Source organism: Pithys albifrons, chromosome 3, assembly GCF_047495875.1.
Source record: "Pithys albifrons albifrons isolate INPA30051 chromosome 3, PitAlb_v1, whole genome shotgun sequence".
Taxonomy (NCBI): Eukaryota; Metazoa; Chordata; class Aves; order Passeriformes; family Thamnophilidae; genus Pithys; species Pithys albifrons.
The window spans coordinates 52,546,874-52,573,980 of record NC_092460.1 but is presented as its reverse complement, the minus strand read 5'-3'; the positions used below and the strand labels follow the sequence as shown (position 1 = coordinate 52,573,980).

Sequence of the window (27,107 nt, the reverse complement as noted above, 5' to 3'; positions counted from 1 at the left end):
CATTGATATCCATATGGAAGTGGTTTATTTATGTCAAGCTATTCACATTCAATGGCAACTTTCTGTCAATTTTCTGGACTTGTACAAGGAATATTGTAATCCTTATCAATCTTTGATAGACTCATACTAATCTTTCTATTTCTCGCTAGTTCCTTCTGGTAGAAATGGATTCTAGAAAGATAATTAACCTCGCTGCGTTTTTTATTCAGCTATATTTTGCTTTTCAATGTTCAAACACAATATCCTAGAGTCACCCAAGTATTTGTATTTTTATCCAGGAAGTAGGCTTTAGTTTCTCAGCCACTGTAGATTAAAATTTGTTTTTTTTCAGGCACTACAGACTATAACCCAAACAGGGAGCAAGTGCTCAACACAGCAGCTTGGTGCAGTTACATAGGAATAGCAGGAAGACTTCCCCAGACTTTAATATTCCACTATTCCTTAAGGCATAAATTGTATTTGGGTATCATCACTCCGTTCACCTCTCCTTCATTTTTCAAATCAGCAAGTGTCAATAACAATGCTGAAATTAAAATGTTGCTACTTTTCTTCCAGGAAATAAACATGTTTATGAAGTAGCATAGGCCTATGAAGAGATTCTACCCAGAATTTTTTTAAGAGGCTAATAGGGAAAAAAAAATAAAAGAACCATTGACAGGAGAACTTGGTGGGTTCTGGTTCTGCATCACAGTCCCAGACATTCTTTGGATGAATACAACTTTTCACAGACTGTTTACAGAAACTAGACCTTTCCACTTGTTCCTATTCCAAAGAGGAATAGGGGAGGTAGTATCAATGACTGTTTTCCTGTGTTTTAATCCTCAGTTTCAAAGTTGATGCCAAGCATAGGTGTTCTATTGCTCAGTAAATTGTGAATTCCTGATTCCTTCTGCTTAAAAGTCATAGACTCCCACTGTCTTCCTCTGTGCCTGCTGACATTTATTTTTCTGAATGAGTTATAGTCAAAAATGTCCTGTAGCAAATATTGATTCAGTATTTTTAATACCCCATGTGTAAATGAACAGTAGCCAATTTCTTCACCAGGAGTTGTGGCTTCCACAAGGGTGAGGGTCTTGACTTGGTAGAAGGGCAATCTTATTTTATTTGTCTGACAATTTCTGGATACAGGGCAAGGCTCGTGGTGAGTTATGGACTACAAAATATTCAAAAGATCTGTATTTGGCATTTGAAAGACATACTTTTTTTTTCCTCATACAATAGAACATGCCTCAGTGACAGGAAATTAATCAGTTTTTAAATTACAGAAACACCATTCAAATACAGATGAAAACTATTTCTCTGTCTTCCAGCCTTTGTCCACTAATACTCTTGAGAGGACAGAAACCCTGCTGTTCAGCACGCAGAAGCTCAGGTGAAGTGTAACTTTTCATTTTTCTTTCTCTCCCAGGTGGAACTATAGGAGTTTCGGACACAGTATCAGACCTAAAATCTGCTGCAGGGCCTGGTAAAAAGGAGAATGATAAGAAGGGACAATTTATGCTTAGTTAACAGTGTTGATCTAATAATAAGTATGGACTATAAAGAATAATGTTCCATTTAATGGATTCCCAAAGCTGATTGAAGCATCATATTATGTACAAGGGTTTTGTAAGAACCATATTTGAGCTCCTTCAAGAACACAGGGGCAGGATGTGAATGAGGCCTTCTTCTCCACAAGCAACTAATGGTTATTACCCTTTGGAAACTCCTGATATGGCACAAGCAGATAAGGTTTTGGTAGAGTGTAGTGAGGAAGCCAAGAATGTTTGCAAAATTCCTAAGCCACGTGGAATTGTTTTACTTTTCCTCCACATAGCAAAATCAGTTCATGGAGTTCCACAACTCCACTGACAGCAGTTAGCAGAATTCCTATTACTAAGTGACTGCCCATGGGGGGTTGAGAGGCAGAAATGGGAACAGAGCCCAGGCCAGTAACTTTATACTGATTTCTGCTGTTTGTTGCAGCAGAGAGTCATTCTGAAACTCAGTTTTGAGCTGACATGCTCACATTTCACATGCTCAACAACAGTCCTCAGTGATGAAACATAAATAGGTCAACCTACGGTATGTAACAAACAAATCAGAACTTGGTCCACATGTAAATTCATATTTGTGGAGGTTTTCTGAAAAAACAACAACAAAAAAGCCCCAAAACCCCAAGAGACACCAACATGTAGAGACAGAAAAAAAAACCAAAAAACCTTACGTTGAAGAAAACAATGAATGAACTGCACAGACTATGGCCTCCAGTATGAAAATTTACAAAGGAAAAAGCTAAGAAGAAAATTGTAAGAAAAGTAGGTGAAGGTAATGTAAACGAACAGGGAAAAATATTAAGAGGAACTGTAAGATATGCTTTCAGAATTTTTAAAGATAATTGATACAATTTTTTTCATAGTTAGCTTGTGGCTTTAGAAGTTATTAACAGTGATTCCTTATCTTCTAGGCTGTATATTTTTCATATGAATGTTGCTGAAGGAGTTGCAGAGCATATGTAGGTCCCAAACCCATAGTGGTTTTGACAATTATATTCTGTACCTGAATAAGTTTGCTTTTAAAGTGCTGTATAAGTTCCCAGTATCTGTTACGCAGAACTAGAAGAAATAGAAACTAAGAATTCAAGGATTTAATGCTACTCACAAAGAAAAATAAAATAAAAAGAAATCACAAGACCTGTGCCTATTCATGGATGTGAATTATTTCAGCAAACCATAGTCTTTTTATTAAAAAAAAAAAAAGACATGCAAAAAATAGCTGTATTGTGGTGCGGGGAAAGCAACAGAGTAATACTGAAAATATTCATTATAAGACTGAAAGAGCAACAACAACTGCAAGACAAATATACATGCCTAACAGTTACGCGATTTTAGAGAAAAAGTAATTTTAAAATGTTTGAAGCAAATGACACGATGGCCAGAAAGTGGCAGGAGAAAATAGCAAGGTGAAGTCAAGAAAAGTGGCTCCGATAACTTTTCCGCAGCATATAGGAGAAAGCCCCGAGACAAGAGGTTTGAAAGGACTGCGGGAACCGACGGGACTGGGGGATTCGAGACGCAAGGACTTATTGTGCCGCAACCCTTCGAGGCACCTGAGACTCATCAGGCCGAGTCCGGAACGACTCGAGACGAGAGCGGGAGTGCGCTTATAATATTAGAGAGAGGACTGCGTGTCCTTCACCAGCTCGGAGAAGGATAAACTGGAAAAGCGGTTGCTTGGAACCGAAGGGCTCTGGGACTCGGAGCGACGCGCAAGCAGAATCGGAGGCGGGGCTGTAGCGGAGTTGCCGCCGGGGCTCCGGGGCGGTGCCCGAGAGCGGCGAAGGGGGCGGAGGCGCAGGCCCGTCGTGCCCGCCCCTGCTCCCAACCAGGTCGGTCTCCAGCGCATAAATAACACCGCGCGAGCGGCGGCGGCTGAGAGCGAGCAGTGGTGGTAACATGTCTGGCAGAGGCAAAGGCGGGAAGGGGCTCGGCAAAGGCGGCGCCAAGCGCCACCGCAAGGTGCTGCGCGACAACATCCAGGGCATCACCAAGCCGGCCATCCGCCGCCTGGCTCGGCGCGGCGGCGTCAAGCGCATCTCGGGGCTCATCTACGAGGAGACGCGCGGCGTGCTCAAAGTGTTTCTGGAGAATGTGATTCGGGACGCCGTCACCTATACCGAGCACGCCAAGAGGAAGACAGTCACGGCCATGGACGTGGTCTACGCCCTTAAGCGCCAGGGACGCACCCTCTACGGCTTCGGCGGTTAAACCCTTTAGTTTCAGGACTGCCTCTAAAACCCAAAGGCTCTTTTAAGAGCCACCCACTTATTCCGTTAAAAGAGCTGTATTACTTTAATAGTACTAAATTTTCATTGTTAGTTCTTGATTTACCGTGCCTCTTGTCAGGATTCTGGCCAATCCTCACCCACCACTTATTACGGAAAAGTGCTGGAAGCTACAGTAGGCATGGTCCGGCACCGAGCGGGTTAACTGCTTTCGTCATTTCCAAAAGCACGCGCAGGCTGCCACAGGCTCCGCCAAATTCTGTGCACCTCCCCCCACACCGGGACAGTAACAGGAGATCTCTGGTTACAGCGAAAGCGTAGACACGCCCGGCCGCGACTGAACTCTTAAACGTTACACATAGAACACACCATTTAGCCCACATTAACTCAAAAACACAAGCACCCCTTCTAATTCCCGCCGATACCATCTGCAGTGTCTCAAGCTCTTTCTCGAGAATGTGGGTGGCTCTGAAAAGAGCCTTTGGGTTTACTTCTGGGCTTGGTACTGTTGCCGTCTGCTTTACTTGCTCTTAGCTTTGTGACTCTCTGTCTTTTTGGGCAGCAGCACGGCCTGGATGTTGGGCAGCACGCCGCCCTGAGCGATCGTCACCTTGCCCAGCAGCTTGTTGAGCTCCTCGTCGTTGCGGATGGCGAGCTGCAGGTGGCGGGGGATGATGCGCGTCTTCTTGTTGTCGCGGGCCGCGTTGCCCGCCAGCTCCAGGATCTCGGCCGTCAGGTACTCCAGCACGGCCGCCAGGTACACGGGCGCGCCGGCGCCCACCCGCTCCGCGTAGTTGCCCTTGCGCAGCAGGCGGTGCACGCGGCCCACGGGGAACTGCAGCCCGGCCCGCGACGAGCGCGACTTGGCCTTGGCCCGCGCCTTCCCGCCCTGCTTTCCGCGGCCGGACATCCTTGCTGGCTCGCTCCGCGACAAGATACCACCACCACCGAAAATCAGCAAATGCGCTGTAGCCGCCCTGAGGTCGCCGCTTTTATATCCCCTCCCTCCGCGCTGCCACCGCCTCTTCATCGGCCCAGCCGCCCGCCGGGGCACGCGCAGCCCAATGGCGGAACGAATCTCGCTCTGACCAATCGCGGCGCTCGCAGCCCCAGAAGGCTCCACCCACGCCGAACGGACGCTCCCACCTCCGCGGCTCCCGCCGCCGCCGCCGCCGCCGCCGCCGCTGCTGACGCCCCCCCACCGCCATCGCTCCGCCAAAGCCCGGCAGGGTTTGGTCGCGCTCGCCTGTCTTTGTGTTGGGTTCTGAAGGCCGCGGGGCTGCAGAGTTGGAGTGTACAGGACGGAGTTGCGGATTTAGAGAAACAGCGAGACATCATGACTGTATATGTAAGCGGGATAAAAAGGCCAGGATGGTTATGGAGAGAAGAGGATGCCAGCACTCCCTCTCCGGATTCCCCGCCCCGTTTCTGATGGACAATAGTTGAACACGGTCTCTGCACTCAAAATCTAAAAGTTCAGCTACAACCTCTGATCCTCTTATCCCCTGGTGCAGAATTCGTTAACACACCTGTTGTGCTCAACATATTACTAAGATAGAATTAATAAGAACTGAGGGCTGAATATTTTTTCATTAATGTTTTTAGTAACTTATTTATTATTTTAATTAAAGGGGTTTAAGTGCCACCTTTCCCTCCCTTCTGTTATATTCTGTATGTTTCTGTAATATTTTAACGTACTGAAATAAAAATATCAAACTTTCAGAGAAATGTGGTCCTTGTCAGCTCTGCCCAAAAATATCCATTAAAAAAAAAAAAAGAAAAATGCACACTTAAAAGAAGTAAAACTCCTTTAATAAAGGAAGCTCTAGTTGTTAACTTACATATCGTAAAAAAAGTTCTAGATATTGCCTGGGTTATTTTTTAAACGAAATTCTGAGTTAATAAAATTAAGTCTTAAAATATCCACAATGGAGAACAGTGTTAAAATTGTGACTTACTAAGAACAAAAAGTGGACAGCAAGAACGCGGACGCAAAAGGGTAGACGGGATTTGCCAGTGGCGGGAGTTTTGAACTTTGAATCCACCAATGAAACTCTGCACTTCCCCGTCTGCCTATCAGAGAAGGCTCCAGTGCTTTATATAGACCCCGAAGAGCTGCAGGCTGTTAGTCCCGCGAGTGGCAGCATCTACAGTGTTTGCGGAGCGATGGCGCGCACGAAGCAGACAGCGCGTAAGTCGACGGGCGGCAAGGCGCCCCGCAAGCAGTTGGCCACCAAGGCGGCCCGCAAGAGCGCGCCGGCCACGGGCGGCGTCAAGAAGCCGCATCGCTACCGGCCCGGCACGGTGGCGCTGCGCGAGATCCGGCGCTACCAGAAATCGACCGAGCTGCTGATCCGCAAGCTGCCCTTCCAGCGCCTGGTGCGCGAGATCGCGCAGGACTTCAAGACCGACCTGCGCTTCCAGAGCTCGGCCGTCATGGCTCTGCAGGAGGCCAGCGAGGCCTACCTGGTGGGGCTCTTCGAGGACACCAACCTGTGCGCCATCCACGCCAAGCGCGTCACCATCATGCCCAAGGACATTCAGCTCGCCCGTCGCATCCGCGGCGAGCGTGCTTAAGCCATATCTGACTGTTACAACTGGTTTTTAAAAAAGTTTTAACCAACCCAAAGGCTCTTTTAAGAGCCACTAAAAAAACAACAAAAGGGCTGTGACGCTACAATAATATAGACTTAATATTCTTAACACTAACCCATGTCAAAACATTAAGACAAATGCATACAGGAAATTACTGTGAATAAATTAGTGTGGAGACAGTGTTCAATATATTACGTTTAGCCTTTTTATAATAAGGGGTTCAGAAGGAAGCGATGTGCTGTGTTCTCTAAAAGTAGTGAAGCATCTCTACTTTTGAAAGATCAGAAAACCTTTGAGTGACTCGGGGCTGGAAAGGGGCGGAATCTCCCTGCAGTGAAAATACCGAGAGCGAACAAAGGAGAATGTACCGCCTTTCCTGTTTCCCCTTACTCCTATTTCTCTCGTTCACTGACATACAGTGAGGCTGTGTCTCTTCCTGTAACTCCGCAACTCCGCCTTTCCCACCCGCACTCGGCAACCCCGCGGCTCTCTCAAGGACTAAAGCAAAGGAAAGCGAACGCGATTCAAATCCCGCGCGGCGGCGGCTCCGGGGGAGACGTCCGTTTGGCGCGGGAGGAGCCGCGCACTGGAGACCGCCCAAGCCGCCTCGTAATTGGCCACATGAAAGCGGAGGCGGAGCCTTCTGGGGCTGCGAGCGTCGCGATTGGTCAGAGCGAGATTCGCTCCGCCATTGGGCTGCGCGTGCCCCGGCGGGCGGCTGGGCCGATGAAGGGGCGGTGGCAGCGCGGAGGGAGGGGACATAAAAGCAGCGACATCAGGGCGGCTACAGCGCATTTGCTGATTTTCGGTGGTGGTGGTATCTTGTCGCGGAGCGAGCCAGCAAGGATGTCCGGCCGCGGAAAGCAGGGCGGGAAGGCGCGGGCCAAGGCCAAGTCGCGCTCGTCGCGGGCCGGGCTGCAGTTCCCCGTGGGCCGCGTGCACCGCCTGCTGCGCAAGGGCAACTACGCGGAGCGGGTGGGCGCCGGCGCGCCCGTGTACCTGGCGGCCGTGCTGGAGTACCTGACGGCCGAGATCCTGGAGCTGGCGGGCAACGCGGCCCGCGACAACAAGAAGACGCGCATCATCCCCCGCCACCTGCAGCTCGCCATCCGCAACGACGAGGAGCTCAACAAGCTGCTGGGCAAGGTGACGATCGCGCAGGGCGGCGTGCTGCCCAACATCCAGGCTGTCCTGCTGCCCAAGAAGACTTAAAGAGTTACAAAGCTAAGAGCAAGTAAAGCGGTTAGGGACATTGTTTCGCCCAAGCCCAGAAGTAAACCCAAAGGCTCTTTTCAGAGCCACCCACATTCTCGAGAAAGAGCTTGAGACACTGCAGATGGTGTTTGTGGGGGAATTTAAATGGGCGCTTTTGAGAGTTGGCTAAATGTTGTGATTTATGTGTAACACTCCGTGGCGCCGTCCTCTCGTGGAGTTCAGTCGCGGCCGATCATGTGTACGCTTTCGTGGTGTCCCGGTGTGGGGGGAGGTGGAGAGAACATGGAGCAAAGGGTAATAACTTTTTTTTAAAATCTCCTTTGGGCCGCGGAAAACCTGCAGCCAGCTATGAGGAGGGCGGGCCAACGTTGGCAGTAAGGCCCAGAGTGGGAGCGTTGAACTAAAAAGAACTAAAATCTGGTAATATTAAGGAAATACAGCTCTTTTAAAGGAATAAGTGGATGGCTCTTAAAAGAGCCTTTGGGTTTTAGAGGCAGTCCTGAAACTAAAAGGTTTAACCGCCGAAGCCGTAGAGGGTGCGTCCCTGGCGCTTAAGGGCGTAGACCACGTCCATGGCCGTGACTGTCTTTCTCTTGGCGTGCTCGGTATAGGTGACAGCGTCCCGAATCACATTCTCCAGGAACACTTTGAGCACGCCGCGCGTCTCCTCGTAGATGAGCCCCGAGATGCGCTTGACGCCGCCGCGCCGAGCCAGGCGGCGGATGGCCGGCTTGGTGATGCCCTGGATGTTGTCGCGCAGCACCTTGCGGTGGCGCTTGGCGCCGCCTTTGCCGAGCCCCTTCCCGCCTTTGCCTCTGCCAGACATGTTACCACCACTGCTCGCTCTCAGCCGCCGCCGCTCGCGCGGTGTTATTTATGCGCTGGAGACCGACCTGGTTGGGAGCAGGGGCGGGCACGACGGGCCTGCGCCTCCGCCCCCTTCGCCGCTCTCGGGCACCGCCCCGGAGCCCCGGCGGCATCTCCGCCACAGCCCCGCCTCCGATTCTGCTTGCGCGTCGCTCCGAGTCCCAGAGCCCTTCGGTTCCAAGCAACCGCTTTTCCAGCTAATTCTTCCCTTCTGGGCGTGGTGAGGAGACACAAACGCTTTTCTTTTTTTTTTCCTCCTTTTTTAATTTTTATTTTTTCTTCTTTCTTCTTTTTTTTTCCTTTTCTCTTTCATTTTTCTCTTCTCTTCTTTCATTTTTCTCTTCTTTCATTTTTCTCTTCTTTCATTTTTCTCTTCTTCTTTCATTTTTCTCTTCTTCTTTTATTTTTTCTCTTCTTCTTTCATTTTTTTCTCTTCTTCTTTCATTTTTTTCTCTTCTTCTTTCATTTTTTTCTCTTCTTCTTTCATTTTTTTCTCTTCTTCTTTCATTTTTCTCTTTCTTTTTTATCTTTTTTCTCCTCTTTTTTCTCCTCTCCTCCTCTTTTTTCTCCTCTCCTCCTCTTTTTTCTCCTCTCCTCCTCTTTTTTCTCCTCTCCTCTCCTCCTCTTTTTTCTCCTCTCCTCTCCTCTTCTTTTTTCTCCTCTCCTCTCCTCTTCTTTTTTCTCCTCTCCTCTTCTTTCTTTTTTTTCTCCTCTCCTCTCCCTTCTTTTTTTTCTCCTCTCCTCTCCCTTCTTTTTTTTTCTCCTCTCCTCTCCCTTCTTTTTTTTTCTCCTCTCCCTTCTTTTTTTTTCTCCTCTCCTCTCCCTTCTTTTTTTTTCTCCTCTCCCTTCTTTTTTTTTCTCCTCTCCCTTCTTTTTTTTTCTCCTCTCCCTTCTTTTTTTTCTCCTCTCCCTTCTTCTCTTTTTTTCTCCTCTCCCTTCTTTTTTTTTCTCCTCTCCTCTCCCTTCTTTTTTTTTCTCCTCTCCCTTCTTTTTTTTTCTCCTCTCCCTTCTTTTTTTTTCTCCTCTCCCTTCTCTTTTTTTCTCCTCTCCCTTCTTCTCTTTTTTTCTCCTCTCCCTTCTTCTCTTTTTTTCTCCTCTCCCTTCTTCTCTTTTTTTCTCCTCTCCCTTCTTCTCTTTTTTTCTCCTCTCCCTTCTTCTCTTTTTTTCTCCTCTCCCTTCTTCTCTTTTTTTCTCCTCTCCCTTCTTCTCTTTTTTTCTCCTCTCCCTTCTTCTCTTTTTTTCTCCTCTCCCTTCTTCTCTTTTTTTCTCCTCTCCCTTCTTCTCTTTTTTTCTCCTCTCCCTTCTTCTCTTTTTTTCTCCTCTCCCTTCTTCTCTTTTTTTCTCCTCTCCCTTCTTCTCTTTTTTTCTCCTCTCCCTTCTTCTCTTTTTTTCTCCTCTCCCTTCTTCTCTTTTTTTCTCCTCTCCCTTCTTCTCTTTTTTTCTCCTCTCCCTTCTTCTCTTTTTTTCTCCTCTCCCTTCTTCTCTTTTTTTCTCCTCTCCCTTCTTCTCTTTTTTTCTCCTCTCCCTTCTTCTCTTTTTTTCTCCTCTCCCTTCTTCTCTTTTTTTCTCCTCTCCCTTCTTCTCTTTTTTTCTCCTCTCCCTTCTTCTCTTTTTTTCTCCTCTCCCTTCTTCTCTTTTTTTCTCCTCTCCCTTCTTCTCTTTTTTTCTCCTCTCCCTTCTTCTCTTTTTTTCTCCTCTCCCTTCTTCTCTTTTTTTCTCCTCTCCCTTCTTCTCTTTTTTTCTCCTCTCCCTTCTTCTCTTTTTTTCTCCTCTCCCTTCTTCTCTTTTTTTCTCCTCTCCCTTCTTCTCTTTTTTTCTCCTCTCCCTTCTTCTCTTTTTTTCTCCTCTCCCTTCTTCTCTTTTTTTCTCCTCTCCCTTCTTCTCTTTTTTTCTCCTCTCCCTTCTTCTCTTTTTTTCTCCTCTCCCTTCTTCTCTTTTTCCTTCTTTTCTTCTTCTCTTTCTTTTCTTCTCTTTCTTTTCTTCTCTTTCTTTTCTTCTCTTTCTTTTCTTCTCTTTCTTTTCTTCTCTTTCTTTTCTTCTCTTTCTTTTCTTCTCTTTCTTTTCTTCTCTTTCTTTTCTTCTTCTCTTTCTTTTTTTCCCTTCTATCCCCTCCCCCTTCTATCCCCTCCCCCTTCTTTCCCCCCCCCTTCTTTCCCCCCCCCTTCTTTCCCCCCCCCTTCTTTCCCCCCCCTCCCCCCCCCCTTCCCCCCCCGCCTTTCCCCCCCCCCCCCTTTCCCCCCCCCCCCAGGGAGAAGACCCTGTAGTTTTTTTTCCTGTTTCTCTAGGGTTTTTTTGTATTAAATCCCTGACATCCTGGTGACATACAAAAAGCATGATATTTCTGTTAAGGTTACTGCTATTAACTGGATGAAAATTAATCAAAAATTCCTATGGCAGCCATGTGCACCTTTTCAAAGGCTTGACACAATTTTAAATAGATACTCTTTCTGTCATATAATATGGGTTTTTTCAGAAGGGTTGATTGCAAGTGATAATATTTCTCTTTGTTATTTTGATCTGACTTTGTGACTGAAAATCAGTCGTCACGACTCTTAAATCTATACCTTATTTCTACTGGCTGTCCTGGCAGTCTTTCATTTTGTAGCTCAGGGCCCACTGGGGCTATGAAATTAACATAATTCCACTAAGGAGGATTTGCTTGTCTTCATCATGGCTGAATACACACATGACTATTCACACAGTGACAGAGGATAGCCCTTTAAGATGAAGGATTTGGGGAGATCTCTGTGAATTCTGGCAACCCTTTGTATCACTGATTCTGGCATTTTTTCTGCCTCAGTCCCAGTGACTCAAGGATGTTAGGTCTGTTGGAGTGATGGGGTCTAAAAATGTAATGGGGAAGAAATTCATCTTTAGCATCTTTCAGCTCACATTTTTTATATAATAGCATCTCAGCCTTAAGACTCATGATTCCTTTTTTCTCTTATTTGAAATGACTTATCATTCCCTCTGCTTCACATATATTATCTTCATCTCTCTTTAGCAACAGGAAAGGGGATTCAGTTCAGTCTCTGCTGGTTGCCATTTTGTTCCATTTCATGCATGTTTTCCAGCACCATTTTAGAACACACAGACACTGACAACAGTTAACCATGTATTAGTGAGATTGTCGTTTATGAAAGGGATACATTCCATGTATTATACATGTCTATTGCCCATTTGTCCATCTACCACTCCTGCTGCATCAATTCCTCATGCTTTTATGATTTGTAATGCTAAAGAAAAATCTTAAAGCATGAAACATAAGAGATCTTTTGTCTAGAGAAAGCAACTACAGAACACAAAGAAGAAAAATCCATTCAAGGTTCCTTAATTCAAAGACATTCCCTCTGACTCAGTGAGTCCCTGATCTACAAATCACTAGGACTGAAGGGGCAATTTTAATGAGATTGTCAGATATTGGTCTTACCCTCTTTATTTACTGGCCTTTGTCACAGCTGGGATGTTGATCCAGGCTGAAGTTTCCTGTGAATTATTAATTTCTTCCAGTGTTATGATGATGTGTCCAGAATGCAATTCAAAGGACAGCAGAATATCAAGGCTGTCCTGCTCATATTGGCCAACAATTTCCCCACCCTCTGGATCCCTGCTGATATTACTAACTGCAGAAACAAGTTCTACTACTAAATTGTGTCGTCTTCTTCTGACCTCTCCCAGACTTATAGCTTATGTTTTTCCAGTATTAGCCCAATAGAGTTAGTGCATCCTTCAGTTTTGAAAGGACCATAACCAGGTGACCATGCCATCCTCAGCAGAAGGTGACCAAAACAAAAAAACAAAAGACCCCAAAACCAAACCAGAGCAAAGATCATTTGCCATGGAAGGACAACAAGCACATGCTGTAAAATGAAAATCAGAAAAATCTAATTCCCAACAGATTCCAAGATTAAGAACTATTTGTTTTGATTATTGTCAAATGTAAAGAAAAATTTCTGTCTTCTTCTATTAATGTGACTGACAGTGATAATCCTTGAAAGCCTTTCTAGGTACACAAGCATGTCAAGGCCTGTTTTCTTCTAAAGAATTAATAAAAGCACATATTACACTTTTGCCTCCACTTAGGTTTTTGTTCTTTCCTCCTCTTCGTCCCTTTCTTCCCCCCCTTTTTTTCCTCATAGAAGTTGTTTATTAAAATGAACATGCATTAGATCTGGACAATTAAAATCAGAATTACTCAAATGTTCACCTTATTGACCAGCAGGCCCTTTTCTCAACAGCTTTGAGTAATGTGGGCTATTAAATTTCCTTGTATGTGTGTCTTCCTTGCAGTTTGAGCAAACCCAAAAGCCCAGCTTGTTTTTCTTTACTTACCACCTCTATACAGGTGGACACCAGGTGATCCCTGCTCCTAGCTGCTCAGTGCTGGCCTTTTGAGCTAGTCTTGTTGACCACACAGTTAAATATAAGATGTTACAAACTACTAACCTCAAACAACACATGCAAGTTAAAGTTGTTATTCTTTTCCTTATTTCAAACCCAAATCAAGAAAATCTTGATTGTGTTTTCAGTTACAAAGCAAAACAAAGCTGTGTCAGGGAGACCAAGATTTAGTTTTAATATACTCATTATGGAAGCCAATCCTTTCTGGGACCAGATCATACAAGGCAAGTTGCAGGCAAGCAAGTGAAATATATTCTTCCTGAATGTGCCCAAACTCTATACATGTAGTTTCATGAGCCTTTGAACCCAGATCCCTGACTTCACAACTATCTGATAGCAGGAGTGCTGAGTGACTGGCTTCATTTATGTATTGTGGGGAATTTCAGGAACCAGCTGGCTCTTCTAGTGCATTTGGCAGTCTGGATGACATACTAACCTGGGATAGTGCTGCTCTGGCACCAGACCATGGACTGAACAGCTCCAAAGCATGTCCTGTAAAAACCTTAGCTACAGCACAACACACATAGTGAACAACTCCTCAAAACTTTTTTGTTCCTTTCTACAGGAAGACAGCCAGCTTATATGCTGGCATGCAAATGCTACCTTGCAATACTCCTGCTCTAGAAAGATGGTAAAGCCTTATCTAGAGCCAGTACCTGTTTCCCCTTTACACATCTGATGAAAACTAGGAAGGCAGCACCACATGAAAGAACCTTTGCAGGGTGTGTGGCAGTGCTTTGGCTCTCCTTAATAGCTAGAGGCAAGCCTACACTGTGTCTGGGTGCCACCATCACTGTGTGGCAAAAAAAATAGTTTGCCTGCCAACTCAAATGTACCTAGAAGCCAGGAGATGGCAGATTGTAAACCAGTTATGCATGAACTATGTGTCCAAGGACACTTTGTCCCTCCAAAGGTACCAAACGTATGTCTGGCTGGAGAGAGAAAGGGCACTGACATTGGTCACCTTGCTTCCTCCCTCTTACTAGATGTCATAGATTGCACTGGCACACATGTAGGAAAGAGTGGAGGGCAGAAAGGACACAAAAGTGCTGGGGTGTTGCAAAGAGGAGGTGTGAGTTGCTCACCTCTGTGGGAGCTGCTCACTGGTCCGAGCAGCCAGAATTCAATGCTGATTGAGAGGCTGCTATGAAAGGACAGTATGGTGGCACCCTTCCTTTGTGTAACTCACCATTAAAAGTAAGTGAAAGCAAGGCACTCAATTCAGGAGCAGACAATTTCTTTGGGGAGCCATAGCTGATGAAGCTTCTGTTAGTGTTGCTTACCTTTCATGGATACTTTTTCTCAGGGCCTGAGGTGTCCTCAATCACCCACTGATGACTACATTCAAACCATGCCAGGCAATGCCAGGATTGTCCAAAACACAGTTTGTCAACTCTCTTAGGCTAGTTTTAGAAGACCAAAATACTTTAAGATATACATAATTCTATCCTTTGTTATATTACTAAGGACCTTTTCATTGTGTGTGAGAAAAGTAGAAATGTGTTAATCTGATATACTCACATACAGTAATGTCCATGGATTTTTCATCATTAGCTGTTCTTGGAAGAGAGTTGGCTCCCTGCGTTTTTGCCAGGAAGAATCTATTTCCTAGTGCCTCCTAACTATGGGTAAATCCAGGTTTTGGACTATAGATTTTCAATGTCAAATTACATGCTGTGGCAATGAAGACTGAAGGCCTCAATAGGTGCCCCAACTCTAACCAAGAGTACAGGGAGGAGTGTACAGCATTCCAGGAAGCTGAGAGTACAGGGACAGTCATCCGTTGCCCTACCCTATTAGTCCTGCTCACTATAGATGCTCACCCATACACTGAATTTAAAGGCCTTGTGCGACCTCAGTACACTTAGGAGCTTTAACAGCAGTAGCAGCAACAACATTAGTATTACATAGGCAGACTTGTTTTGCTGAGCTGCAAGAAGTTTGTAGTTTGCTAGGTATCACTTTAAAATTCCTTAGCTACATGTTAAAAGTTGCTAAACTGTGCTGGCTGGTTGGATCACACAAGTAATTACATTTGTAACTCAGACACAGGATGAAATCACAGAGGGCAAGTAAGGCATGGGTGTAACACTGTAATAGGAGTGTAATCACGGTTGCAGGGATCATTTACACACCTCTTTCCTGTGGAATATGTAAGCATAAGCACAGCATATAACAAAAAGGCCCTAACCTAAAACTCTCTGGAAATCACCACTTGAAGCAAGGAGAGGGGCCGTGGTGTCGAGGTGTAAAAGCCGTGCTTCCTTCAGCTGTCCAAGACTGACTGACCATAGCACTTACCTACAGCAGGTAGAGCAGCCCATTAGCCACATTTGTGTGGCTAGCTCTCCTGCTAATACCTCTGAACAAAATTGCTTGAGAACAACAACTGTGCTACTTCTCATTATTGCAAACATATCAAAATATAACCCAGAGCTTGTTTTCTTAGGAACGAGTATTGGCAGGTCCTAAACTGGAGATGGAAATGTTTGATAGTTCTCAGGTGTAGTCCCAGACCTTGGCTGTGGCTCATCCTGTCTCCTTGCTTATGCCAAGAGGTCTGCAAAAGTTGGACAGACCTGGGTAACTGAAGAAAAATGACTTGCAGGAAGGGCTCAGATTGCAAACTTTTGCAGGTTCGTAATGTAGTGAAGGTGAGAAGGATCGAAGTCACTTATACGAAGTAGGCATTACATTAGTGCTTTCTCCAAAAGTATCTCTGGCGATCCTGATATTACTTCCCTTCTCTTTTAATGCATAATGAAGTCTACCTCCCTAAAGTCCCATTGGGAAAATCAAATCGCATATAACAGTCTATGTGGTGTCTTTTTAATGAAATTTTTCTACAATGTCCTATACGTAAACCAGGATTATTTCCCTTTCCCATTTGCTTAGCTAGAGGTGAAACTCCTATTCCTGCCTTTTAGGTAATCCTCTTTGCCTAAGTACATCTCTTCATTTGGTCTGAACTATGTGCTTCAGCTGCGGAGTAGCTCCTTTTAAAATTGCCAAACACATCTTAACTTTCCAAAATATTGTTCCTGCATGTATTTCTTTCACATAGATAAGAATATGTGTTCCAAACAGTAATTCTACATTACTAAAATTATTTTATGTCTTTCCTGCAAAACAATTATTAAAAAAATAAAAATCACAGCTTCTTTCTGTGTCATGAAATTCCTGAAAATTTATTTTAAAATCGTAGATTATAAATGATGGAGATCAGAAGCTGATACACATAATTTAATAGTAAATGTTGGGAATGGGCAAAGGGTAGCAACTGCTGGGAGAAAAGCTATCTATTGAGATAGTGACCATTTTAGCTACCTCATATTCAGCCACCAATAAATGTGAGTCAAAATTATGTGAAGCCACACTTGAAAGCTGAAATATTTACTTTTCCTCCAGTGAAGGTTACAGAAGTAAATGTGTTCAAAATAACAAGAATAAGCAAAATGAGTTTTTCATTTTACTGACATGTCACTCATGGTCTATGCTCTTCCTCTGTCTCTATGCTACGAAGTTTCCAGGCAACTCCTAAATTTTGTATCTTCACAGCAGTTGGTACTTTTGTACACTATGAAGTCAAATCAATGGAAAGTTTCATTCATTGATTTACAAACATGGAAAGTTTCATTCATTGATTTACAGGATAAAAGCTAAAAAACCCTATATATTTATTTTACTTTCATTTTGGTAATTTCTGAAGGTGTATTTGCAATTTCCACATCCACTCAATTTACTTAATCCCTGTATCCTTATTTAATGTTGCGCAATATTAACAAACAGGACCTTGAAAGTGACAATTTGTTTAGCTCCTTTCTCAATTATCTTCCTGTTGAAGCATTAGAGAACTCAGGTACAATTTTTCTTGCAACTTTTTTTTCCTGGTATTTTATTCTTATGTGGTGGAGGTTGCTATTTTCCCCTTCATTGCGTTTATTCATAGTTTTACATTCTCTGAAACACAATTTTACAGCAAACAAAAATCTTTAATCTTATATGTGGTTTTTGTATTTACAAAATAGCCTTTGTAAATAAAACTTAGCTAAGGCTACCTATTCATACAATCTGAATTTTTGATTGCTAATATGTACTTAAATACTGTATTCATGTTATGTGCTACATCTGGTAATACCCAAGGAGTGGGCTGAGGTGTAGTCTTTGTGATTCTTAAATACCTACAAGAGACACTGATAATACAGTTTTTTCATAATCAGCTACAGATTAATGAAATATTCTTCCAGAGTTCTGTTCTGTTCAGCATATTACACCATCTTCCACCAGATACCAGTATTGATTGAATCCTTCCTGGTTCTTTATGAATGACCTATGGCCTACCTCTCCCCTTGTTAAAACTCAGGTTATCAAAAAAGTGCTCTATTTTTTGTCACGGAAGCATTTCCTTATTTCAGTGATTGTGGTAAAATGCACAAGGAATAATTAGGTGGGTTTTACTTAGAGTGAGGATTCGGAATTGGCCTTAAGTAGACCTTTGTGCAGACATATTGTGTGAGATGCATAAAAAAATCCAAACGGTAACATAGATTTAAATTCTACTACTATTAGAGAAAATATATAACAACACTCTCTGGGGAGGAAGAGCATAATTACTTAACTGCTATGCTAGTCCTTGCACATCTTAAATTACCAGAGAAACAAAAATAATTTCCCTAAATATCACCAGAAGTTTGGGAGATTGAGTTCTTCTACAAGCTCCAGTTTTGTAACATCAGATATCAAATGACTGTTTACTTGAAAGTACAATGCACCATGGAAAGCCAAAAGCTTGTTTAATAATTGATAGAAAAAATCATATGAAAAACAAACAAACAAAAAGGAAAACACCCCACACAAGGCAGGAGGGTAAGTTTGCCTTTCTTGTACTGAAATTCCAAGAAGACAAAATAAACCAACTGTATGTTCATAAATCTCCAGATATTAACAAATTGCTTCTGTTTCTATAAAAAGTGCAATAGGAGGCTGTACGAGACACTATTTCGCTAGACTTCAGCGTTTTAGGAGGTAAAACACATGGTCAAAGGAACTGGTTCTTAATCCATATTCAGAGCTGAAAGAAGAGTTTGTGTTACTTCCTCCTCTTCAAAATCAATTTAAACTGTCAAAATAGCTTTAAATCGGCAGATTTCAACTTCGACCCAAAGAAAACCCTCTAAAGAATCAGACTGAGTTGTTGCTGTAACATTTATGTCAAAAGGAAATTTTTAATTTGCAAGGAAAAACAAAAGTTTCTCTCTTCAGAGGTCTCTCCAGCAGCAGCACGCGGGATTTATCGTCTCTCCTTTAACTCAAACCGCGTGTTTGCCGCTGGAAACTCTCCCGAGCGCAAGTACCTGCTCTTCTCCTCCCTCACCGGGGAAATGGGGCGATTTGGTGGCAAAAATTCCGAAGAAAATACACTTTTGTTAGTCCAAAGAAACACAAATCGAGCACACCGAAGGGCTCCCCGGCCGTGCGGTGGGGCGGGCTCTGCAACGCACCAATCACCGCGCGGCTCCGCTCTAAAAATACGAGCATCTGACCCGCGCTAGCCCAATTGTGTTCGCTTGCTCCGCAAAGGACGTCGCTGCGATGTCCGAGACCGCTCCCGCCGCCGCCCCCGATGCGCCCGCACCCGGCGCCAAGGCCGCCGCCAAGAAGCCGAAAAAAGCGGCAGGCGGCTCCAAGGCTCGCAAGCCCGCAGGGCCCAGCGTCACCGAGCTCATCACCAAGGCCGTGTCCACCTCCAAGGAGCGCAAGGGGCTCTCCCTCGCCGCGCTCAAGAAGGCGCTGGCCGCCGGCGGCTACGATGTGGAGAAGAACAACAGCCGCATCAAGCTGGGGCTGAAGAGCCTTGTCAGCAAAGGCACCCTGGTGCAGACCAAAGGCACCGGCGCCTCCGGCTCTTTTCGTCTCAACAAGAAGCCTGGGGAAGTGAAAGAAAAAGCCCCCAAAAAAAGGGCACCGGCAGCCAAGCCCAAAAAGCCGGCTGCTAAGAAGCCCGCCAGCTCCGCTAAGAAGCCCAAGAAAGCAGCGGCCGTGAAGAAGAGCCCCAAGAAAGCCAAGAAGCCGGCGGTCACAGCGGCCAAGAAAGCGACCAAGAGTCCCAAGAAAGCCGCAAAGGTAGGCCGCCCCAAGAAGGCAGCGAAGAGCCCGGCCAAGGCAAAAGCGGTGAAGCCCAAAGCGGCCAAGCCTAAGGCAGCCAAGCCCAAAGCGGCCAAGGCGAAGAAGGCGGCGCCCAAAAAGAAGTAAATTATAATATCAGGAGAGTCTTTGCTTTACATACTTTGTTATCCAACGGCTCTTTTAAGAGCCACCCACACTTTCCCTAAAGGAGCTGAGGCACCGAGATCGTTTGTAACCTGCAGCCAGGATCCAGTAATTCGTAAGTCGTCAAGAGGTCAATTCTGTCTTTTTGGTTTTTTTCCCTAGGATTACCGAAAGAACTGCTAACGAGCACGGTAAAACGCGGCGGCCTTAGGGAAGTGTAGACTTTTTTTTCTCCAATTAATTAGTTAGACTACCAGGAAGCAATGTTTAGCAATGTTTTGTAATGATTTGATAAAAAAACCGGATGTATGTTTTTTTAAAAAAATACATATTTTGTAACAAAATAATGCAATTGCCAGACACGCTACTACTGAGCCATATCTAATCTATTGTATTATTTCTCTTAAGGTGTCTCCTTAAAAGCTTTTGTCTACTTAGGGGAGGAGGGAAGGGTTTCTTTACTGACAGGAAAATAGCCCGGAGCGCTCCCAAACCTTTTGTGCACGATGATAAAGAAAGCGCTTAAAGTATTGAAAAAGTCCGCCCTGACCAAGGATTGGCCAGCGGAGAGCCCGGCCCGCTGCCCCTTCCCCCTCCCTTCTGCGAAGAGAATTACGCCTCTTACCTCTGGAACTGTATCAGCCACTCGGAGAAGAAAAAGGCGGAAGAGGGGGGAGGGGGGATGGGAGCTGGCAATGAATAGTGTTCCCATGTTCTCCAACATATGAATTAAACAAAGTATCCCATACCAAGAAGAACTTGCAGGGGGAGGACATTTTTCACTTTAGTTAACGAAAACCTGGAGAGCGTTGCTACGATCATCAAGCCAAAAATGCTATAAATAAACATGGAAAAAGACAAAACACGGGTTGAGTAATTAATATAAATCGGCGTTAGCTATAATATGGATAACTGGGCTCTCTTATGATTTTGTGAGTGGCTCTGAAAAGAGCCTTTGGGATTATTTTCTCTGAAGACGCAATGTGCCGGGTTTCCTTTGTTTACTTGGCTTTAGCCTTGTGGCTCTCAGTCTTCTTGGGCAGCAGCACGGCCTGGATGTTGGGCAGCACGCCACCCTGCGCGATCGTCACCTTGCCCAGCAGCTTGTTGAGCTCCTCGTCGTTGCGGATGGCGAGCTGCAGGTGGCGGGGGATGATGCGCGTCTTCTTGTTGTCGCGGGCCGCGTTGCCCGCCAGCTCCAGGATCTCGGCCGTCAGGTACTCCAGCACGGCCGCCAGGTACACGGGCGCACCGGCGCCCACCCGCTCCGCGTAGTTGCCCTTGCGCAGCAGGCGGTGCACGCGGCCCACGGGGAACTGCAGCCCGGCCCGCGACGAGCGCGACTTGGCCTTGGCCCGCGCCTTCCCGCCCTGCTTTCCGCGGCCGGACATCGCTCCTAGCTTGCTTGCTACTAAGCACGAACCGCAGCAAAAACAGAACACGGCGCGCCCCGGCTACAGCCTCCCTTTACTAACTCGTCTCTTCGTTGATAGGCTGAGAAGTAGGTCTTGTCTGGGTAGCCAATGAAAAGGCGAATCGAATTCTGACCAATAAAAGCCGGTATTGGGAAGATGAGTTTCTATTTTGACCAATGAGAGTACGCACGTCTGATGCCGTCATTTGCATAAGGGAGCTATAAATAAGTGGCACGAAGCTGAAGGCTGTCATTTCGGTTTCTTTCAGGTCCTAGTGCGAGTGCTTGGGTTGTGAGCGGAGCGCGTTTGCTGGGATGCCTGAGCCGGCCAAGTCCGCCCCCGCGCCCAAGAAGGGCTCCAAGAAGGCCGTCACCAAAACGCAAAAGAAGGGCGACAAGAAGCGCAAGAAGAGCCGCAAGGAAAGCTACTCTATCTACGTGTACAAGGTGCTGAAGCAGGTGCACCCCGACACGGGCATCTCCTCCAAGGCCATGGGTATCATGAACTCCTTCGTCAACGACATCTTCGAGCGCATCGCCGGCGAGGCGTCGCGGCTGGCGCACTACAACAAGCGCTCCACCATCACGTCGCGGGAGATCCAGACGGCCGTGCGGCTGCTGCTGCCCGGCGAGCTGGCCAAGCACGCCGTCTCCGAGGGCACCAAGGCTGTCACCAAGTACACCAGCTCCAAGTAAATGTCTCTTGGATATACTGCTTAACCCAAAGGCTCTTTTAAGAGCCACCCACCTTATCAATAAAGGGCTGTAAATCAATCTTAATAGTTTTAGGGGGGTTTGCATGCCACTTAAACACTGGTGTGCAGTCTTTGTGCCATGGAACGGTAAACTAATTAAGCAATAAATCACTAACTAGAGAAGCTTTTAAGGCAATACCATTTTTCCTTAATTTGTGGTTTTCTTGGAATTCTCATGTTGTATATGAAGAATACATCAGTAATTTAAGGCTTCATGTTACATGCGTTCTAAGTTAAGTTTTTCTGCATTTTTCTAGTCGGGAGAAAAACAAAAATACTGGTAATTGATACCCATGCACAGCATAGCTATTGTAAGATCTACCACTTAAAGATGCTTAGTCTTAGTTTTGTTTTAGGGTTTTTTTCTTTTGCTAGTGGAAGTGAGAGGTGACAACACTACTATAAAAGTATTTCTGACTTTTAAGGCCTTACCAGTAGCCCAGTGATTAATACAACTCAGAAGTACTTTCAAAATCTTTATTTTCAGCTATTGTCTTATACCATTTATGTGATTTTTACAGTAACTTGCCTAGCTTCTCCCTGTGACTGCTCTAGGTTCCCGTTGCAACTCAAAAATAATATATGAAGATTAATATAGTTTAAGACATATCTGACCTTTCCTGAACTTAAATGTCATCAATTTTGTTTACACTTATAAATACTAAGAAACTAGCCATTGAGGGCTGACTTTGTAAGCTATCAGAATTTACCATATATGTACTTCTCAGGATAAAACTGCAGGCTTTTATAAGTACTCCATCACATTCTTGGATAATTAATTGCTTCCATAGATGCAGATAAAAGCCATTATCACTTTCCAACTGGATCTGAAAAATCCTGAATTTCAGGTATATATTGTGGACTTCTGAAGATACTGAATTCATACATAGACTACAGGATCACAGAAGTGAGCCTTTGTAGTACCAACTGCATGTTGTTTAGTAGTACATTACCTACTCAAGGTTAATTTCAGCTTGAAAGCTTATGGGAACTTCTCAGATTGGATTTCAAATATCCACTGGGAATTGACATCCTCTATACTCCACACTCTTCAGCAGCTTGAAATGGCACTTAGACATGTGCTCACCAACTGCTTTACTGAAAACTGAAACATAGGTTGGATATTCTGGGCCTCTGTGCATGTCCAGTGCCTAAAAAGATTAATAAAACATGGTATATTCCAGTCTCGAGGTTTTAGTAAGTGTACTTGCCTCACTAGAAAAGGACGAATAAAAGGATCATATCATATGAGCACATAATTGTGTTCATATTTAACATGATGATGATCTCCAGAATTTTACAGTGGCTACTATTCTCTATAATCAGTCATATAAAAATACCCAAGTTCATAATACAGCTATTATGGGGCAGGTCTGTTGCCTGAGTTAAGGTAGGAGTTTGGTGGTACCTTTTGGCGTCCTGCCTCATAAGCATGCATTTTGCCATTCCTGTCTTTGTATGCTCCATGTTGCACACTTCATTAACATTGCTGTCAGTGAACTGACAAAAAGCAACTACCATGAAAATATTTTTGTGCTTGTTCTTTTTACCAGAGGTAAAAGTAGTAGGATATAAGCTCAGCAAAAATAACATAATTTCATGCCACAGGAGGACATGCCACATTCAAAACCAATAATGCAAATATATGTATGAATACATATATTCATACACATAAAGTGTGAATATAAAATCATATGACGTCTTATTCTTCCATCATTCATGTTCTTTGCTATTCTTTCCTACTGAGTTCAAAGCAAAGCTCTTTGTTTTGTTAAATCCACTTTACAGGGATGATATCACCCAGCAACAGGAAGATGACCATCTAGGAACCAGGCAGATGTCATCTTCTAAAGGATTCCTGCCCTAGGTTCCTGCTTAAAGATCAGTTTCCAATCCATTGAGTAAATGAGTCATTTATTTTTCCAACATGCATAGGAGCTAGAGCTGGGTGTCTCCAAAGAGGAACTCCCTGCATCAGACTGCGACCCAAATTATACCTGTACCACCTGCCATTTGATGCCCAAATCCAATAATTTAATTCTTGTTATTGATCCAATGATTTCTTATTGATTTTCTTGGTTGCTGGACTGGCCATCTTCGGAAGTCATCTCATTCTCTTCAGATTATTTCCTTGATCCTTCTTCATTCTATTTTCATCTAACTGATTTCAAGTTTTTCTGTGTTTGTAGCATTAGTTTTATCAAGGAATTTACACTCTTGTCAGCTCTTGTGCCCTAAGGCTTCAACTTGTTGAGCTTCCAGTGCTAAGCAGGCTATTAATCCTAACAATTCTCAACACTGGGATTTGTTAGAATGCATAATCTTTAAGCAGGCCCTTTATGTTGTATTTTTATCTCCCCTACTTTTCTACTTTCAAAATACCTCTCGAGTCTCAACAACTGCAATATAGAGTATATTTGCATTTGCTTATGGAAACTTCCTTTTTATGTCATCACCTTTTTGTATCTTGAGTTACTAGGGTTACATTACAGTTTAGTCCTGTGACGAATAACCAGTCATAAAGAATACTGAAGAACAATACAATGGGTTACAAAAATTTTCCCTTTCTTATTTTCATTAGAATAATAAAGTTAGTAGCATTCCTAGAAAGACCTCTATCTTCTCTATTCATCATCATGTTTAAAAAAGAAAACCAAAACTCTGTTTTTATTTCTGCAAAAGTAAAATACACTGTCTGGATAAAAAAATAAAGGTATTCTCTAGTTAATTGACTGAACAGGGAATCAGAAATGAGAAATAGGGGCCATATACTTGATCTAAAACCTGATGAAATCACACAATTTTTTACTACTTTCTGGTTTTAGGTTTTTATTTTCTTTTGAATATTGTGGTTTTGTTGTTGTTTATTTTGCTGTTATTAATGGAGTACACCAGTATCTGATCACATGCTTATGAAATCAAATTCTTTGATTATAATTAGTCAATACACAGGGCAAATTACTGTAATGCTTGTTTCACAGAGACTTTCTTTTCCAGTTTTAATAGAAAAGAATATATTTTAAAATAATTAGCATTGTAGGGCAAAGTATTGACTGCAGCTAGGGAAAAATATTTGATCTTATACACACGTTGATATAATGCGTTTGTCCAGTAATGAAAATGGCCCAGTTCAGATTGCATGCAAAAAAATATGAAACTTTGCATTCCAAAAACCTAGTCTCAGGGTTAAGGCAGTCAGAGCACAGTGCAGCTCAAGACATAACACAAACCTCACTGGAGAAGAGGGCTGAAATTAGACAGGAACACAGTCAGGAACTTCTCCCTTCCCATCTCACACACTTAAAAGAAAGGAAGATGCAGGGACAGCTCCTTCCTCAAAGACTGGGGTTGCAGAATCAGAGGCCTTTATAGGTGGAAAGGCTTTTTATGTTTTGGGTTAAGTTGCTTTCATGGCTGCAAGAATCTAAATTATTTGACAGGAGTCCTGATGAAATTTTTTCAAAAGCATTCCTTGTCAAAAATTATAGTAGATATTAATCACAAAGGTTCATCCTTCTGTTTTTAACACTGAAAATCTCAGAGAGCAATTTCAATATACTTGCATTTTAAAACTAGACAATAAGTGGCTTGTGTGTGAATGGAGTAACAGAACAGCCTGGAATTTTAATCACTAATAAAATCCACAACCGTTTTGTACTTGTAGTCCTACTTGTATTTCATGTAGATGTTTTACTTGCAAAGGTCATTGGAAAGTAGAAGAAACAATTCCAAAAAAATAAGAAGAGAGCACACATGGAGAATTTCATCTGAAACTTGGACTTCAGACAGATTAAAGGATATTGAGCTACCTTTGTGTAGCCTCAGAACTCTGAAGAAATGCATGCACCTCCTGTATGCATCGCCTTTTCCTTTTGTAGCAGGTAGCCACTACTCTGTTAAACAATCTGAACACTCGTTGTGGTCAAGTTTTATATTTTCTTTGTGTGTTTGGGACACAATAAAGTGAGCATGTTTAGTCCCACATAGGAAAGAGGACAAGAATTACCACAGGAATGACATAGTCCCAATCTTTCTACAGGTTGAAGTATCTCTTAAGCAGAGCTGCCTCCACCTGCGCTCCAAGCAGAGCAGACCTGACTCACTGCATCACAGACAAACCTGGGTGCTTGTACTCAGCTGAGCTGGCTCATGAAGCCAAATTTATCTGAGTAGGTTCCACTCCCCACTTGTGAGGACTTCTGAAATTGCTGTTACAAATCCCAAGGAAGAAGTGAACCGGTCACATGGAGTTAAGGCATATTTAGCTGCTAGAGCTTAGCCTTGGCTAATATTTAAATGTCAGACAAAACGTTATGGGATGTGTATGTGTCATCCTTCAGAATTACCATTGCAACTTCTAATTGTGCTTTTATTGACAGGAAAAAAGAAAACAATGAGTTTCTAAAATGTTGATAAAGGCATTTAGTGCTATTAACCCTTCTCCTAATAAAATAAGTTGTCTCCTCTTTTTGTTTTCATTTGTGTAGTGTTTTCCACCTGTGAATGTTTCCATGGAAGACCATGTTTCTTAGCAGGAAATGTTACCGGGTATAAACAGCAAGGGAAGACATGAAGAAACTGCAGAAGAGCTAGGGTTTATTTACAACATTTTTCTGAACTGAATAATGTGTACTCTTCCACTTGGCCTACAGGTTTGTTTATTGACAACGAAAGAGTTAAAAATACTTTTAATGGGAGAGGGAGCGGGGAGAGGGGGCAGGAAGTGAAGAGGAAATAGCTTGTCTCTGGATTTAAAAATCTGAGGCCCTGCTCTGTCCTTCCAGGAGACACTCGATCCTTCTCTTTGCTTTCTCTCTGCTGTTCCCAGAGGACTCTTACAGTGCAGGGGGGTTGGAGGAGGCTGGAAAGCAGTGTAGTCTGCTCTGTTCCCAACACTCACAGTGCCCCTGTGAGCTCCTCTGCCCAGGCTGACACACCTCCCTGCTTCTCTCTGTATTGTCCCATGTTACGCTGCTCTCCTCACATTCGACTCCTCTGTAATGGACCCTGGCTTCCTCCTCCCAAAGGGGAATTAATCCTTAAATCCCCATCTCTGCCCTCGACATGGGGAGCAGGAAAATATAATGCTTGTCAAGGCCAGATTGACAGACCTGAAGAGTTTCATCACTGAAGAAACAATGATTCCTAGTGGGAACTGTCCACTCCATTATTTACCCTGGCTTCATTTATGCTTCAGTCAAGCTCTCCTCTGTTAAAATGCACAAAAAACCTCATGTGATTAAATAACATGGTAAAGCCAATATGCTCAGTAGAAACTAAAAGTCCTTTGAGTGTTTTGGTTCTTTTTTTTTTTTTTTTTTTGCTTTCTTCTCTTCAGGAACAAAACGCTCAAAGAAGAATAAACAAAATACAAATTCATATGTGGTTCAGCCACTCCAATGCACAGTCCTCATCAATCTGAGAGCTACTGTGCATGTACCCCTTTCCTCAAGTATGGTGGGTCAAGATGGGTGTGTATTGGGGGGGTGCAAAATCAGCAGATGGGCTGCATGGGAGTGGAAGGTGCTGGCAGGAACAGGAGAGGGGTGCAAGTGATGTGCTGCCCAGGGGACTTTCTCAACAGAGTGGCTCAGTGGGCCCCAGAAAGCACTTTACTCTTTTTCCTCCTGATTAAAGGCATTTTCACCTTCCTCTCCCATTCTGCTGATGCAAAACCAAGTTATAGTCAAAGAAATATCCGGATATCAGTCTATGTTGATTATAGGAGACTAGCAGTGTTCACACCAGCATTGTTGGGAAACATGTATATTTTCTAAACCAATCTCCCCAGTTAACCCACTTTTGTCTATAAAGCAACTTCACCAAA

General features: G+C 44.0%; 8 protein-coding genes across 9 annotated transcripts; 5 read left to right on the top strand and 3 right to left on the bottom strand.

Annotated features, from left to right (window-relative positions):
- Positions 1 to 3,424: 3,424 nt before the first annotated feature.
- LOC139669418 (histone H4) lies at positions 3,425 to 4,684 on the top strand. Its single transcript, XM_071549905.1, has one exon. The coding sequence runs from the start codon at positions 3,435 to 3,437 to the stop codon at positions 3,744 to 3,746; it is 312 nt and encodes a 103-aa protein (XP_071406006.1). The 5' UTR covers positions 3,425 to 3,434; the 3' UTR covers positions 3,747 to 4,684.
- Positions 4,085 to 4,776, bottom strand: LOC139669417 (histone H2A type 2-C). Its single transcript, XM_071549903.1, has one exon. The coding sequence runs from the start codon at positions 4,671 to 4,673 to the stop codon at positions 4,284 to 4,286; it is 390 nt and encodes a 129-aa protein (XP_071406004.1). The 5' UTR covers positions 4,674 to 4,776; the 3' UTR covers positions 4,085 to 4,283.
- Positions 4,777 to 5,911: 1,135 nt separating this feature from the next.
- Positions 5,912 to 6,340, top strand: LOC139669416 (histone H3). Its single transcript, XM_071549902.1, has one exon. The coding sequence runs from the start codon at positions 5,930 to 5,932 to the stop codon at positions 6,338 to 6,340; it is 411 nt and encodes a 136-aa protein (XP_071406003.1). The 5' UTR covers positions 5,912 to 5,929.
- Positions 6,341 to 7,140: 800 nt separating this feature from the next.
- On the top strand, positions 7,141 to 7,616 carry LOC139669415 (histone H2A-IV-like). Its single transcript, XM_071549901.1, has one exon. It carries the CDS (start codon positions 7,205 to 7,207, stop codon positions 7,568 to 7,570), a length of 366 nt encoding a protein of 121 aa, XP_071406002.1. The 5' UTR covers positions 7,141 to 7,204; the 3' UTR covers positions 7,571 to 7,616.
- Positions 7,617 to 8,047: 431 nt separating this feature from the next.
- LOC139670362 (histone H4) lies at positions 8,048 to 8,467 on the bottom strand. Its single transcript, XM_071551956.1, has one exon. It carries the CDS (start codon positions 8,397 to 8,399, stop codon positions 8,088 to 8,090), a length of 312 nt encoding a protein of 103 aa, XP_071408057.1. The 5' UTR covers positions 8,400 to 8,467; the 3' UTR covers positions 8,048 to 8,087.
- A 151-nt stretch (positions 8,468 to 8,618) lies between these two features.
- On the top strand, positions 8,619 to 25,694 carry LOC139670360 (histone H2B 1/2/3/4/6). 2 transcript variants are annotated; one of them, XM_071551953.1, is made up of 3 exons: positions 8,619 to 8,660; positions 20,795 to 21,217; positions 25,320 to 25,694. In XM_071551953.1, the coding sequence occupies exons 2-3, from the start codon at positions 20,841 to 20,843 to the stop codon at positions 25,447 to 25,449; spliced, it is 507 nt and encodes a 168-aa protein (XP_071408054.1). In that variant the 5' UTR covers positions 8,619 to 8,660; positions 20,795 to 20,840; the 3' UTR covers positions 25,450 to 25,694. The 2 variants fall into 2 exon arrangements, with proteins under 2 accessions (XP_071408054.1, XP_071408055.1); XM_071551954.1 differs by lacking the exons at positions 8,619 to 8,660; positions 25,320 to 25,694 and having other exon boundaries at positions 20,096 to 21,299.
- On the bottom strand, positions 17,611 to 20,592 carry LOC139670361 (histone H2A-IV-like). Its single transcript, XM_071551955.1, has one exon. It carries the CDS (start codon positions 20,500 to 20,502, stop codon positions 20,113 to 20,115), a length of 390 nt encoding a protein of 129 aa, XP_071408056.1. The 5' UTR covers positions 20,503 to 20,592; the 3' UTR covers positions 17,611 to 20,112.
- LOC139670359 (histone H1.01) lies at positions 18,391 to 19,977 on the top strand. Its single transcript, XM_071551952.1, has one exon. It carries the CDS (start codon positions 18,434 to 18,436, stop codon positions 19,091 to 19,093), a length of 660 nt encoding a protein of 219 aa, XP_071408053.1. The 5' UTR covers positions 18,391 to 18,433; the 3' UTR covers positions 19,094 to 19,977.
- Positions 25,695 to 27,107: the final 1,413 nt, after the last annotated feature.